The sequence below is a fragment of the Myxocyprinus asiaticus genome, chromosome 17 (assembly GCF_019703515.2).
Source record: "Myxocyprinus asiaticus isolate MX2 ecotype Aquarium Trade chromosome 17, UBuf_Myxa_2, whole genome shotgun sequence".
NCBI lineage: Eukaryota > Metazoa > Chordata > Actinopteri > Cypriniformes > Catostomidae > Myxocyprinus > Myxocyprinus asiaticus.
In genome coordinates this window covers 16,465,850-16,481,632 of record NC_059360.1, presented here as the reverse complement: position 1 = coordinate 16,481,632, position 15,783 = coordinate 16,465,850, and the positions used below count along the sequence as shown (strand labels likewise).

Here is a 15,783-nt window from a genome sequence, read left to right as displayed (position 1 = left end):
CGTGTGATAGTTGGAGCAATCTGTTGCATCCCCCTTCTTCGGGATGGGTGCAAAGATGGATCTCCTCCAGTCTTTGGGCCACTGCATCTTTTTCCAGATCTGCCGACAGATAGCCGTCAGTACTTTGATCGAGGCCTCTTCTGTTGCCCTGAATAGTTCGATTGGAATTTCATCGGGCCCAGCTGCTTTCCGTTTTGCCATGAGCTTCAATGCCCATCTGACCTCGCTTTCTAGGATGTCAGGTTCTGGCTTGCAGCTTACATCTTCAAAACTGTCTGCCATGTTTTTATCTCGCTGTATTCTTTCCATTTTTCTTTTATGTATTCTCCGAGTGTGAGGTTTTTTCCTTGTTTGTCCATAAGGATTCCGATCCGTGGGCAGAAACTTCTTTTTATCTCCCGTATCTTTTGAAAGAGGTCTCTCGTTCTGCCTCTCTGATTGTTGTCTTCGGCATTCTTGGTGCAGGAATATCTCTTTGTCTTTCCTCGCCTGTCGTTGAAATGCTGCATTCAGCCTGTTGAAAGTTTCCCTGTCCTTGGTGGTCTTGGCATTTCTTCTTTGATCGGCTATAGTCAATGCATCAATGGATAGCCAGTGCATCTTATTTCAGCGTCTCGCTTGCAGGATGCTCTTCTTGGCTTCTCGGAGTACTGTGTCGCGTATTTCTCCCCATAGTTCTTTGGGGTGTCCTTCGTCCAAGTTGAGGGCGTTAAAACGGTTTTCAGTGGTGACAGAGTATGCGTCTGGAATGTTGTCCAGGTTGTATCTTTGAGGTGTTTGGATCTTCTTAGTTTTCTTCAGCCTGATCTTCAGCTTTGCTAGTAGTAATTCATGATCTGTGCCACAGTCTGCACCTGTCTTTGCTGATAGTACTGAAATTTTCCATCGTCTACTGCAAAGTATGTAGTCAATTTGGTTCTGGTGTTGCCCATTCGGAGACGTCCACATGTAGAGTCTACTTTTGGGTTGCTTGAACCATGTGTTCATGATGCACAAGGAATTTTCTTGGCAGAATTCTATCAGTCTTTCTCTTTCTTCATTTAGTTCACCCAAGCCTTCTTTTCCTGCTATGCCAGGTTCACCTTGTGCACCAACTTTGGAGTTTCAATCTCCAATGATAAGAGTAATGTCCTTCCTTGGAGTGGAGTCAATTAGCTGTTGCAGGTCTGAATAGAAGGTTTTATGGGTGTCCTCATCCGTGTCTGTCATGGGTGCGTGCACTTGAATGATGGTTACATTGATCGGGTGGCCTTGGATGCAAATGGATAGCATGCGGTCGTTCTTTGGATTGTATCCCATAACTGCTGTCACGATTTCCTTCTTCGTGATTACGGCAACTCTGTTTCTCCGTTTTTCCTCATGTCCAGCATAGAAGACTTTGAAATCATCTGACTGAAAGTGACCTTTTCCTGTCCATTTCAGCTCGCTTATTCCAAGTATGTTGATCTTCAAACGAGCCATTTCTGTTTTCACGATGTCCAGCTTTCCTTGAGTCATGCTTCTAACATTCCATGATCCTACTGTTTGCATTTTCGTAAAGCTTTGAGTTTTCCTTTCGTGCCTGGGAATATCAGCATCTGGACTTCCTTTTGGCTTTGATCCAAATGCATCACCAATCCCAGTACTGATCGTAGTCACTCTCGGGGGCCCCCCCATCCACCTGGGGCACTCATCTTCTAGTGCCAAATCTTGAAACCTTTTTGATCCTTTATCCATTTAATTTTCTTGGCGGAGTACTGAAGTGGGTCGCCATTTCCTTCTTCAGCGCAGTCCAACATTGTTGGCTTGCCAGATGATTTGGCTTGGAGATACCACTGCAGCCCTGTATCATCTCTCTCCCCATTTATCCGGGCTTGAGACCGGCTAACTGAGATTTAAATTCTTAGTTATGCTGGGTTATAAAATTTATAGGTTATAAATATGCATAACTTGCTTAAAAAATGACTGTCCACGAATCGTGTATTCGGCGCCCTTTAAAAACATTGTATGTGGGACCTGTATGAAGAAGAGATGTTGAGGGAGAAAAAATAAAAAGATTTTTGCTTATTAGTATTTACCTGTAGAACCTCTAGTACAGCACTCAACATACTGTACAGAACAATTTTATGTACCATACAACTCATAAATATGCATAATTTGCTTAAAAAATTAAAGTGCAATTTATTCTATGGAGACTCCATACTAGTTTCGTGGACAATTCATTTGAATGACTAAATATCATTTACAATAAATTTTATTGATAAAATCCCCTTGTCAGCATTCAGAATACATAATACAACATGTTTATGCAACTTACAACTCATAAATATGCATAATTTACTTGCATAATGACTGTCCACGATCCATGTATTCGGCACCCTTTAAAAACATTATACATGTGGGCACTTCCTGTATGATTCAGTGAAAAAACCCTTAAATCATATGCCAGCAACTTCAGCTGTCGAATACTCCTTCGTGGGGCCCTCAGATACAACATATTAAAAACTCATGTTCCTCAGTGTTAGGCAAGTACTGTAAAAAAAAAAATCAAGATTAATATTCATGAAAAATTATTGTCCCATTTCACACTCAGGTCAGCCAATAAAGCACTTAACCATGTCAAACAGACTTCAAACTTTACACACTGTCTAAGTGCCCCTGAGAAGAAAAGATTTAAAGTTGGAGTCAGCTGGAGCTTTCTGAGTGGTGTCCATGAAAGCATTACAGACATGAATGACATAAATTATACGTGGGATGCACTCTGGCATTGCTCCGTGATGTCCTACGGACCCCAAATTTCATATGGTGACATGTCGAGTGCCCCTTATCGACATACTAAGAAGAATAAGGCCTAGAGTGCAGAAAAGTATTTTTCACTATTTTCAACAGAACTCTCTGCCTGCCATAGGAATCGATGAGACAGGTTGACTTGTAGGCCCGTGTGCAGCAGCATATTCATCAGAGGCTTTAATAGTTAGAGAGCACCCATGGCCTCCAAATTCTAGGACCTGACTCGGGGGCCCCTGACAGTCGAGGATCTCATGTTTCAAGGTCCTGTGACCTTCAGAACCCCCTTTCCTAAACGTCCCACTTGCCCATTAAACCAATGAATTTTTCACAACAGGTCCGTGGACACTGTCCCTAAATGGGCCACTTCAATGACAAAAAGGGACATATAGACATATATGTCAATTTTGAGTCGTTCGGACCTTTAGGTGCACCGTCCACCAACCCATTATAGAAAATGAATGAAATAAATTGCAGATGGACATTTTCTAGAAAGGTCCTGCAGCCCCCAAATTTCACACGGTGGTAGCCTGATGGCCCTCGAAAGACATAATAAGAGCACGAGGCTCTACAAAAAAGGAAAAGTATTTTTTGGAGTTTATGCAAGATTCTCTCACACAGGCCTCTTGCACTCACAGCTTGACCGAGCCTCATGAATGATTAGAGACAACAAGGGTTAGGGTTTGGATATGTACTCAGGAAGGTTCTAGAGATCCCAGATTGAGGGCCTGATTCGGGGGCCCCTGAGGCTCTAGGATCTGGAGTTTCAAGATCCTGCAACCTTTTGACCCCCTATTCCAGACATCCCGCTTGCCCATTAAACCAATGCATTTTTCACAACAGGTCCGTGGACACAGTTCCTAAATGGGCCAATTTAATAAGAAAAAAGGTCAAAATGTCGCAGAACTCTGCACGCTGTCTAAAGACACCCTAGCGATACACACATGTCAATTTTGAGTCATTCAGACCTTTCAGAGCACCGTCCACCAACCCATTATAGAAAATGAATTAAATAAATTGCAGATGGACTTTTTCTAGAAAGCTCCTCCGGGCCCCATACTTCATATGCTAGTATTCCGGGGGCCCTCCTGTGTCATAATAAAAGCACAAGTCTCTGTATTAAAGACATTTTTTGCTTTAATGCAAGAATCACTCTCACAGTCCTCTTGCTCTCATAGCCAGACAGTGCCTCTTGCCTGTGCAAAGTCATTTGTGTGTGAAGTTAAGGTCTAGAACTGAAAGAAATGCATTCAGAAAATGTCTAGAGCCTCCAAATTTTAGACCCTGATTTGGGGCCCCTGGGGCTCCAGAATCTCAAATTTCAAGGTCCTGCGACCTTTTGACCCTTTTTTACCAAACGTCCCACTTGCCCATTAAACCAATGCAATTCTATCCCAGTTTCGTGGACGGGGTTAAATTTGGTGCTAAGACCTGGGGGCTTCGAATGCTTTATTGTTGGGCATTTAGAAACGACATATCAAAAGGCTGTGTCCCTCATGGATTGGGAAGTACTGTAAAAAACATCTCAGGGGTCACTTGGGAGAAATAGTTGGTTAGTGGACAAATAGTGGTTTCGTGGGACTCTGGAGGTCTCAGTGGTCAGTTGGGAGACCACCTGCAGCTCGACGTTGCCCCATATCTATGTCCATTTGGCCATTAAAAGGGGTCCTTCAAGGATTACCTTGGAAAAGCCCCGAAAAATGAAAATGTCCATTTGGCATATAATCCTGATGGCTCATGGTGGTACACAAACCTGGTATTGTCCCTCACAGCAACTATATGCCCAATGGCAATCAGAATGAATGGACAAATTTCCACGAACCCTCTAGTTTCCATTACTGCAGGCAAGGCCTTAATTACCTTGCCAAGCTCTTCCAAGGTTATCTCAGAACTTAGAGAATTGTTTTGCTCATTCGTCAGTTTAGGGAGTTCTAATAGTTCCACAAAATTTCTAATATCTTCATTTCATCAGTAGACGAAGATGTGGAACTATAAATATCAAGATAGAATACTTTAAAAGCATTATTAATATCAATGGCCAAGGTAAAAATTTCACCACCAGCAGATTTCACTGAGGGAATGGTAGAAAAAGACTCTCTGCTTTATATATCTTGCCAAAAGCTTCCCTGCTTTGTCCCCCGACTCAAAGTATGACTGTCTTGCCCTGATTAGCCAAAACTCCACTTTCCACGACAAAATAGTAATATATCTGTATTTCAATCAGGTCAATTCTCTGAGGCCGTCAGACGACATTCAGCGCTTCAGCTCTGCCTCGGCACTTTTAATATTCCCTTCCAACTCCACGAGTTCTCATGCTTTGGATTCTTTGATGAATGAGGCATATTGTATGATCTGAACCCTAAGAACCGCCTTAAGTGCCTCCCAAGCCATGCCCACAGAGGATACTGAGGACCAGTTGATCTCCATATAAACACTGATTTCAGCCTTTAACATTTGTTGGAATTCAGGATTTTGCAAAAGGGATACATTAAAGTGGCAACTATATGATTTTTTTTTACAAATTTTGTGAGACAGAATTACACAACAGAAAATAATCTATAAAACAAACAAAATGGATGGTCAGTGAGCCGGCCCATTTGGCTGTTACATGAGTGCAACAAATGCCATAATCACTCCAATGTTTGCAAGAAATATTCCACAAAACAAACTCCATCGAATAGGAGGCATAAGCACAAAGAATGTGCAGATTCATCCACAAACTGTCCCGAAGGAGTGTTATTCCATAAAACAAACTCCAGCCGCTAGGCGGAACCAACACAAAAAGAAACAAAAAAGGCACTCAGTTTCCTCAGACAGTCAAGTGAATGTTCAGTGAGTCAGGCCCACTCAGCTGCATCAAGAGCATCACACAATAACTTACTCATTCCATTGACTTTATAAAGGACATCGCTTGCTGTGGGCATGTAAATATTTTTTGGCCATCCTTAGTATCTATTCTCAATTTGGCAGGGAACATCAGTGCAAAAGCGACCTTCTGTTAATGTAAGAGTTTCTTGCATTCCTTGAATCGATCATGTTTCTTTGACATATTGTCTTCATAGAACAGTTATGGAATAGGGTGTATAAAATCTCACCGGTTTATGACACAAACAGTATTAAAACTAGCAAAGTGTGCAGAGCTCGCCGTTCACGCATCCAAACCTTGCATGGCACCACGCAACGCTTCAAACACTCATTGAAAATGTGTTACTTCCGGTTGCTTTGTAAATAGCTGCCACATACAAAAAAAAAAATTAAATAATCGTTATTATTTATATCTACTCTCTGTCTAATCAGTATATTAATAGGCCTCCAATGCTTTTCTACCACTCTTCACAGATGTACAAATCTTTACGAATCCTCTGATGGCTAGTCGGAACAGAAATTCCGAGGATACTGCAGCACTCTGACCCCAGCTTAGCTGGGATATGTGAAAAAAAGAATTTCACTGTATATGTGCAAATGTATAATGTGTGAAGAATAAATATAATTATATATTATTAAAATTATAGGTGAACAAGTTCAATCCTATGTTTATGCAAATGTACAAATTTGTATGTATCATATGATAGAACCATACTTTACATACAAATACCTATGAATAATAATTAGATCACATTGAAAAGACAGTTAGTGCAAGTATGGTAATTATGACATACAGTAGGTGTGCTTCTCTCTTTTCCCAGCAGTTTTCTCAAGACCTGCTTTGTTGTTAGTAACACATTGCTGAATTTTATGGTAAGAAATAAAGATGGTAAGAAATCAGCTGAAAATGTTGTGAACATACATGTTCCTCTCAAGGCGAGGCATATACACAGTTAATACGGTATCACACACACTCTCTCTCTCCCTAGTGCCAAACACATAAAGAAAGTCTTCAAGCTGTGGCCCCTTGGCCCTGAATTAAATCAGATACTTGCAGTGTGTGGCATTTGCCATCACAGAGAACTAAGAAAGAGAAATCAAAGAGGAAGCTTGCCACCTTGAATCCAAAAACTCAAGACAATCATGTCTGACATGCAATTCATCACGTGTCATAGCACTGTTTTCCTATATGCTTCAGATGGCAGGGAAGACACAAAGGCTTATCATTCTAAAGCACTTAACATACATCTGTTAGTGGCAGAGACATACAAAGTTTCCTCTTAAATACTTCAAGTGACGCAGTAGTAGAACTATGTGTTAGCAGTAGGGTTATGAAACACTGAAAAATATTATACAAATAATGAAATATGAGAGCATGTAATTGCATGTTATTTGTGTGATAAACACATCAACCGCTTTGCTTTTTAAAATACATTTTTATGAACATGCAGCTAAAAGGCTCTGCCAATCCATTCTGGTTTCTGATGACTGTGGATATAATTAATTAAGAAATCAAAGTTCAAATTAAGGTCACAGGCATGCAGCAGCACGAATGGTATAAAGCACACTGATACATCTTCTTGATCAATTTTTTTTGCAGATTTGATGCTGTTCATATTTAAAATACATTTTATTGATTGTGGTTGATAATTGTGAAATGCCTTAGGAGTAAGTTAGTATACTCTGAAAACAACTAAGCTTAGGACTACCATGACCGCATTTGATGCAAACAAAGGCGCACTGTCTTATCAATTCACTATTGCTTAGTCAACCACAAAAACGTTAACCCTCTTTAGGTTGCAATGAAATCGAATATGAAATACATTGGCTGAGTTAGCTGGATTTAATTGTTGATGATTCTGACATGATTCTGGATTGTTCCTTTCTTTGAAGCTCATCACAGGGTCATAGCAACAGATCTGTAAGTGCAAACCTGCTTGGGAGCAGGTTTATTTAGCATAAACAGGATTAGATTGCGGCTTTATAAGCAGATGCGATACTTGAAGTCTGGCCCAGTTGCCACTCCATTCATATGAGAGCACCCTGTCGTAGTGATGTCCGATTCTTGAACGAATCATTCTTTTGAGCTGATTCTTTGTAAGTAACCGGTCGAGCCGGTTCACAAAACCGAACTGAATCAAACTTTAGTTCCAGGTTGATGGTGCAAGAAGCACAGCTGAAGTACTTTTACTGGCTATAGAGCATGTCAAATTGTCCGACTCAAAAAGAACCGAATGAGCCGGTCTCACTAACTGTCGAAGTTTGCAGAGAATTACAGAGGACTTGCTATGTGTTGAGATGTTAATGGTAGTAGCCGAATAAAACATTTATAAACCTACAAATGTTTATTTCTGTTGTTTTGTCAGCTTTTCGGTCGTGTCTGACTCAAAAAGAACTGAATGAGCCAGTCCAAATAACTGTCGAAGTTTGCAGAGGGTTACCGAAGAGTCTTATGAGTGAGCTGCTAATACTATAAGCCAGGGCCGCATTAACGCACGGGCTTATTAACGCCTGAGCCTGTGGCTGCAGGGGGGCACTGACCAGAAGGGGGTGGGGGGGGGCAGCAGTCGTGGCATCGCCACCATATTCTCCCATCTACATTCGTGGGAGGACACGTATGTAAACATGTTCAGCGGGAGACACTGATGTAAACACAGAGACTGTGCGCAATGGCTAAACCCATCCATGTAGCGCATGGTCATAGAGTGACAATATAGGCTATTCAACATGCAGGATCACAGAATGAAACACTGAATGAAACACTGATGACAATAAACACCTTAAACTTATTGTTATAACTTAATTGAATAAAAGGTAATAATCAGCATTACGCGTACACATATGGCTTTATTTTAATATTTGAACGTGAATACCATGACACCAGGATGTTAGAATTACATACTAGTGACGTTATTACATGATGACGTAAAACAACCACTGAATAGTTTTTTTGAGCTGATTCATTGAAACGAACTGTCCGAAAGAACCGGTTGAATCAGACTTCCCATAACTACCCTGTTTAACAAAGGACAATAAAAAAAAAATTATATTAATTTGAATTGAAATAATAATACTGAATATAACATGAGGAAGAAGAATCAGAATCCTCTGACATTTTACTCATTGCTTTTTGGTGGAACGTTTTTACACAATCACCATGTTCTACACGTACGCTTACACAGTTGCGCACAGTCTCCGTGTTCATGGCCAAATTCCAATCAAAAGTGATCATCCCTAAGCCCTGCTCAGTAAGAAGGACAGAGCTCTTAAAATGGGAACTCTAAAGGTAGCATAACATTGCAGTTTGAATGTACCCATCGCTAAAAGTGAGAAAATAAAATATTGTTCTTTTATTTGGAGTGACGATTCAAATGGCGTCTCCTTCCTGAAGTGCCCTTCAAGGGTGCAAAAATGCCGTTTGGAAAATGGCCTATATCACCGTCTCCCGCCGAATGCGTTTACATGTGCGTACTCCCACGGTGGTGAATAGGTGGCAGATGCCACGACTGGGCATTACTTTTTGATTACCTAATGCATATTTTAGTGAAAATCTAATTATTCATTTTAAATGTAATAAGTACTGATTAACAATAATTTCATTAAACATTACTCTGAAAAAAACTTCATGTGGTAACATCTAAATTAACTGGTTTTGCTGAAATTAAAGACAGTGTTTCAGATACTGAATATAACTGAATGATCCAACCTGAAATACTTCCTGGTTACTTTCGTAACCTCTGTTCCCTGATGGAGGGAACGAGATGTTGTGTCGATGTAGTGACACTAGGGGTCACTCTTGGGAGCCCCAAACACCTCTGATTTTGAAAAAAGGCCAATGGGAATTGGCGAGTGGAATTTGCATGCCACTCCCCCGGACATACGGGTATCAAAGGAGCTGGCATGCAACCACTCATTCAGATTTTCTCTTCGGAGCCGAGCAATTGCATTCAGTGCACTGAATTCAATTCACCTCAAACTGTGGCTTCTCCCCCTCTGCACCCGTGGAGTGCAGAGAATGTCCCTGGGCGCTTCGGCAGAGCAAAACAAAAGAGTATTTTCTAAAAAGAGCATATATTCAGTCCTAAAAGAGCGGCACACACAGAACGTCTTTTTAAAGAAAAGTGTAGGTGTGTAGGTTCTACTGGTTGTTTAGATCAGTGTTACTATCAGAAATAATTAATAATTATTTATTTAGTTAATAATTAATATTTAAATTAAATAATAGAATCTAACTCATTAAAACCTCACACGGTGCACCATTAAATGTAGTGCGCCACGTTCAGGAGCGGGTTTGGTTATTAGCAATAATTAATAATTATCAAAGATAATTATTAATTATTTAAATCAATAGAACATTGATGAGAATCAATGTTAGCTTTTTTAATCCTTTAAATCAACAATTATCAAAGACAATCATTAATTATTAACATTGATGAAACACTGATTAAAATTAACACTAGCTTATTGATCCTTCAAATTCAACAATTATCAAAGATAATGATCAATTATCAAAAATCAATAGAATATTAATAAGGATTAATATCGCCAGGGCACCACCCTGGAATCAGAGACTAATAACCAGATAGTATAACAGTCTCAATATTAGATTGTTCTCTTAGGAAAATCGACATCCGAAGAATATCGACCTTCGAAAAGAAACAATGAAGGCTTGAATCCGAGCACTGACATCCCCTGTCAGCATTTGACACAGGTGTTGGGCCTCATGTATTCAGATAGAAGACAAAGGCAGGCCTAACACAGTCATAAAAACCTAACTCAAGCCCCCACATTCCAAGTCGTAAATTATACTGATAAAAATCGCGCCAAAATCAAACAAAGGGAGTCCAAAACAGACTACAAATCCCATGAAGCCTTGCTCACTAAAGGATCGAACTTTCAACTCCTATTGGATGAGGCACACAACAGAATGCACCTCAAACCATGACATCATCAGGAGTAGAAATACCTCTGAAATACTTCCGGGATTTGCTTCCAGCAACTTTGTTTGCAGTGTGTAGACGCAGCTCATCGCTGCTCTCAGGTGCAACCTCGTGGCACAAGGAAGTAACGTCCGACTTGAAACTGTGGCCATACAATCTCCATCTCGCTGGACGAGTTGAGATTACTCTGTGTTCAACCGAACACTCTAACGGATCCGAAGGAGACTGCCGAGCAGTCCGCATCTTCATCCGTTTGCCTGCAGAAGTGAAGAGATTAAAGATTTCTCTTCCATCTTCCATCTTCAATCAAGTCGACATTTCTGAAGTTCTCCGCCAGCCCACCGAGAATCAACAGCCGTGCCCGCCAACAGAGCGAGGAAACGGCCTCCCGTCATCACACGAGCCTCAAGGAACCAGGTCAGATTTAAAGGACAGATGAACACACATTCTGCCTGTGTCCTCATGCAATTCAAGTAAGAGGTTTACGTCTGGGCAGAGATAGAATATTATAGTGTGTTATTCTTGTGTTTCAAGGTTTTTGCTTGTACAGTTTACGGACCGCCATGTCTGCTCATTATTAATACTCAGGGTATTAATTATCACGAATTTGTTTTGCCGTATTGTGGTCCAACCAAATTGGACTGTTGTGTATTTTCACCATCGCGGGTGAGACAGCAAGCTGTTTTGATCCATTAAGTGTCAAAGAACGCGGGACTGTTTACGAGCCATCCACCGCGTCTCTGCGCGATAAACTAACAGCTGCTTTCTCTCCCACGATCGCGAAATCGGCTTTAGGGCCGTCACTTAATTCTCTCTCTCTCTCTCGTACTAACCACACACACACGCATGCGACCCCTCACAAACATTCTGGCACACATTTTTGGCTCGTAGATAGCTTAATGCTAAAGCCCAGCTTTGTCCCTAAGCTATCGTACAAGCGGATACATGCGGTAACTGGTAGACGCCATTGACTGGTTTCTCTCCGCCCCCATTCGCGGTCATATTCCCTGGCCGGAATTCTCGCATGACATACTCTCCACGAGAGTCACGTCCGCCATTTTGTGCACGTCCCTCCTTACACACACACACACACTGTCACACACACACTTTATGTGTTATAGGATTATTTTAGTTTCCATATCTAATCATATTACTGTTTAGTTTGTAGTCGTAAGTCATAAGTTTATTGACTGCATTGTATTAATTATTAATTGATATTACTGCATAAATAAACTTTGTTTATATTACAAAGAGAAGTGTTTTGGTTTGTTTTGCATATGCCTGTGTCATGCTGATGGGATGTCAGTGCTCGGATTCAAGCCTTCATTCATTGTTTTTCTCCCCCGAAAATCGATATTCTTCGGATGTCGATTTTCCTAAGAAAACAATCTAATATTGAGACTGTTTTACTATCTGGTTATTAGTCCCTGATCCCAGGGTAGTGCCCCGTCAATGTTAATCCTTATTAATATTCTGTTGATTTTTGATAATTGATAATTATCTTTGATGATTGTTGAATTTGAATGATCAATAAGCTAGTGTTAATTTTAATTAATGTTTCATCGATGTTAACAATTAACGATTATCTTTGATAATTGTTGATTTAAAGGATTAAAAAAATGCTAACATTGATTCTCATCAATGTTCTATTGATTTGAATAATTAATAATTATCTTTGATAATTATTCATTATTGCTAATAACCAAACTTGCTCCTAAACGTAGCACACTACATTTACTGGAGCCCCATATGAGGTTTTAATGAGTTAGATTCAATTAATTAATTTAAATATTACTTAATAACTAAAGAAATAATTATTAATTATTTCTAATAGTAACACTGATCTAAACAACCAGTAAAGCCCTACACAGGTGTATGCAAAACAAACCAAAACACTTCTCTTTGAAATATAACAAAGTTTATTTATGCAGTTATATCAATTAATAATCAATACAATGCAGTCAATAAACTTCCGACTTACAACTACAAACTAAACAGTGACATGATTAGATATGGTAACCAAAATAAGCCTATAACACATGAGAGGAAGGTGTGTGTGTGTGTTTGTGTAAGGAGTGACGTGCACAAAATGGCGGACGTGACTCTCGTGGAGAGTACGTCACGTGAGATTTCCGGCCAGAGAATACGGCCACGAATGTGGGCGGAGAGAAGCCAGTTAATTGCGTCTGCCCGTTTACCACGTGTCTCCACTTGTACGATAACTTAGGGACAAAGCTGAGCTTTATCACGAAGTTATCTGCTAGCCAAAAGTGTGCGCGAGAATGTTTGTGAGGGGTCGCGTGTGTGTGTGGTTAGTACAAGAGAGAGAGAATAAAGTGGCGGCACCAAAGCCGGTTTCGTGATCGTAGGAGAGAAAGCATCTGTTAGTTTATCACTCAGAGATACGGTGGACAGCTCGTAAACCATCCCGCGGTCTTTGGTTCTTAAATGGATAAACTCAGTGTGCCGGACTCACCCGCGATGGCGGAAATACACGACAGTCCAATGTGGTTGGACTACAACACAGCAGATCTCATTCATGATAACAGTACATTACAGTAATACCTTGAGTATTATTAGCAGCAACGAGCGGACTCAGCGGTCCGTAAACTGTTCAAGCAATAACCTTGATACACAAGAATAACACACTATAATATTCTATCTCTGCCCAGATGTAAACCTCTTACTTCAGGTCAAATCACATTTTCACTTTAATGTAAGTTCATTTCTTTATTCAGGTCAAATCACATTTGTTCATGCACCCTTTGAACACTTTTCTTCTGTAGGCTGCAACAGGAAGGTTGAAACCAAGCTCTCCCCATTCATTTGTATGGTATCTGCAAATAGAACTAAGAGTGCCTAGTTAATGCTGCATCAGAGAAAGCTGTGAATGCACTGATTTCAAAGGGGATGGTGCATCAGAACGACGGACATATCATGATATGTGCATGCACCCAGATGCAGACAGTCATATAAACCAAAAATCCTTTATTAGGGAGAAAATAAAACACAAAAACTGGGTATCTAACACAAAAGGCCCAATCTTAGCCAAGCATGGCAGAGAATTGAAATTAACTTTAAGAAAAAGTTGAGAAAAGAAACCAAACTATCACCACAAACCAGGAAACAAGACAAGAGTAATGAACCAGCACAGGACAGAGCACAACAGGGGAAATAAATAGGGAAGCAAATAAGAAGGGTAAAAAGTAAAGGCAGGTGTAACTGATAAACTGATAACAAGACAAACGAGGAGGCGGGGTTTCACTCAAGACTGAATTGACACAAGTACACATGGCAATGAAAAACCAAAAAGCCATGTGCACTCATACAACAAGGGAAACCAGTGGTGTAGTCAGGGCCATACACACGTATACGCCGTATGCATACTTTTTTCTCAGTGTTGTTTGCATATAACAACTTCTAAGGATCAGTATTTGCGTATGCCCTCGGTATACCCACTTGTTCCCTGTCTGTCACTCACTCGACATTGTGTCGATGTAGTGACACTAGGGGTCACTCTTGGGAGCCCAAGACACCTCTGGTCTTTGATAAAAGGCCAATGAAAATCGGCGAGTGGAATTTGCATGCCACTCTCCGCCTCGGACATACGGGTATAAAAGGAGATGGCATGCATCACTCATTCAGATTTTTTCTTCGGAGCCGAATGCATGTGTGTGTATGTTCGTCCTCTTACCTCTTGCTACGCTGCTGGAGTTTTACGCCGCATATCAGCGGTCACCCTCACACGGTTGAGTGCTGTGCTTCCCCTGGGCACTTCAGCAGCCTGAGTCTGCAGGTGCTAAAAGAGTATATTCAAGAAAGAGTATATTTTCCTTCTAAAAGAGCTTGCACTTTTTAAAGATGTCCTTCCGCGTTTGCACTGCTGGATGTGGCCGTTATCTCTCCCCTCCGGATGAACCATGTGTCTGGGGCGCCAGCACACCAAGGCGGCTTTTGTGGAAGGGTTGTGTTCTCATTGCGAGAAAATGCCCATGAGAGTGTTGCGGCCGCGGCTCACTTCCTTCTTTGTGAAGCAAGGAGCCACCGTGGCTGCTCCCCAACCTGGTCCGTCCTGGGCAGACACTCAGCCGGCCGGGTTGGCAAGCACCGCGGGCAATCTGGATGTGGACAAGGGAGCATTTCCGCCGCATCAGCCCCCGCGGACCACCCATCCCCCAGCATGCTCATTCTGTCCGGATGAGCTGTCAAGCGATGCAGGCAGTCTGCCTCAGGGTGGGTTTAATGAGTCGTTCGCGGCTTGCGACGAGGATGAGCTTTCGGTCGCGGCATCGGAAGGTGGGCTTCTGCTATCAGAAGCAAACGAAATTCTGAGCTCCCGCCCGCGGGCAGTAGAGCACAGGATGAGGCGGACACTGAGATGGCAGCCGTGCTTGCCCGGGCAGCTGCAAACATCAGGCTGAAGTGGAACCCTCCACCCTGCCCTGAGCGTTCATGGCTGGATGATTGGTTTCTGGGCTCGGAGCGTGACTTACGGCCATGCCCCGCCCCGGTGCCTTTCTTCCCGGAAGTGCACGAGGAGCTAACAAAGTCATGGAAGGCACCTTTTACTGCCTGTACACGCTTCGCGGGCTTGTTCACTCTGGCTACCCTCGATGGCGGAGCGGCTAAGGGATATGTTGAGCTCCCCCAGGTAGAGCGTGCCGTAGCAGTGCATTTAAGCCCGCAGGGCGCAGCCACCTGGTGCGACTGACCAAGACTCCCTTCCAAGGCCTGTAAGTTCTCTTCCTCTTTAATGATGAAGGCTTACAAGGCCGTGGGTCAGGCCACTTCCACCCTGAATGCCATGGCTATCCTGCAGGTCCACCAGGTCAAGGTTCTAAAAGATCTGCACGAGGGTAGGACCGACCCAGGGCTTATGCAGGAACTGCACACTACGACCGACCTCGCCTTATGATACTTTCACGTATCGATCCTTCCACAACACAGACCCTTTCTTCGGTTTACCTTTGAGGGATGAGCATACCAGTACAAGGTCCTCCTCTTCGGTCTGTCCCTGTCTCCTCACATCTTTACCAAGGTTGCAGAGGCTGCCCTGGCCCTGCTGAGGGAGAAAGGCATTCACATTCTCAATTATCTCGACGACTGGCTAATCCTAGCTCACTCGCGAGATCTATTGTGTGCGCACAGGGACCTTGTGCTTCAGCACCTCGACTGACTCGGGCTTCAGGTCAACTGGGAGAAGAGCAAGCTC

At 42.0% G+C, this 15,783-nt stretch overlaps 1 protein-coding gene across 1 annotated transcript; it reads right to left on the bottom strand.

Annotated features, from left to right (window-relative positions):
* Positions 1-606: 606 nt before the first annotated feature.
* LOC127454936 (craniofacial development protein 2-like) lies at positions 607-1,530 on the bottom strand. Its single transcript, XM_051722483.1, is given in 1 exon segment — positions 607-1,530. A coding segment is annotated over 1 exon segment (924 nt).
* Between the last annotated feature and the right edge of the window lie 14,253 nt (positions 1,531-15,783).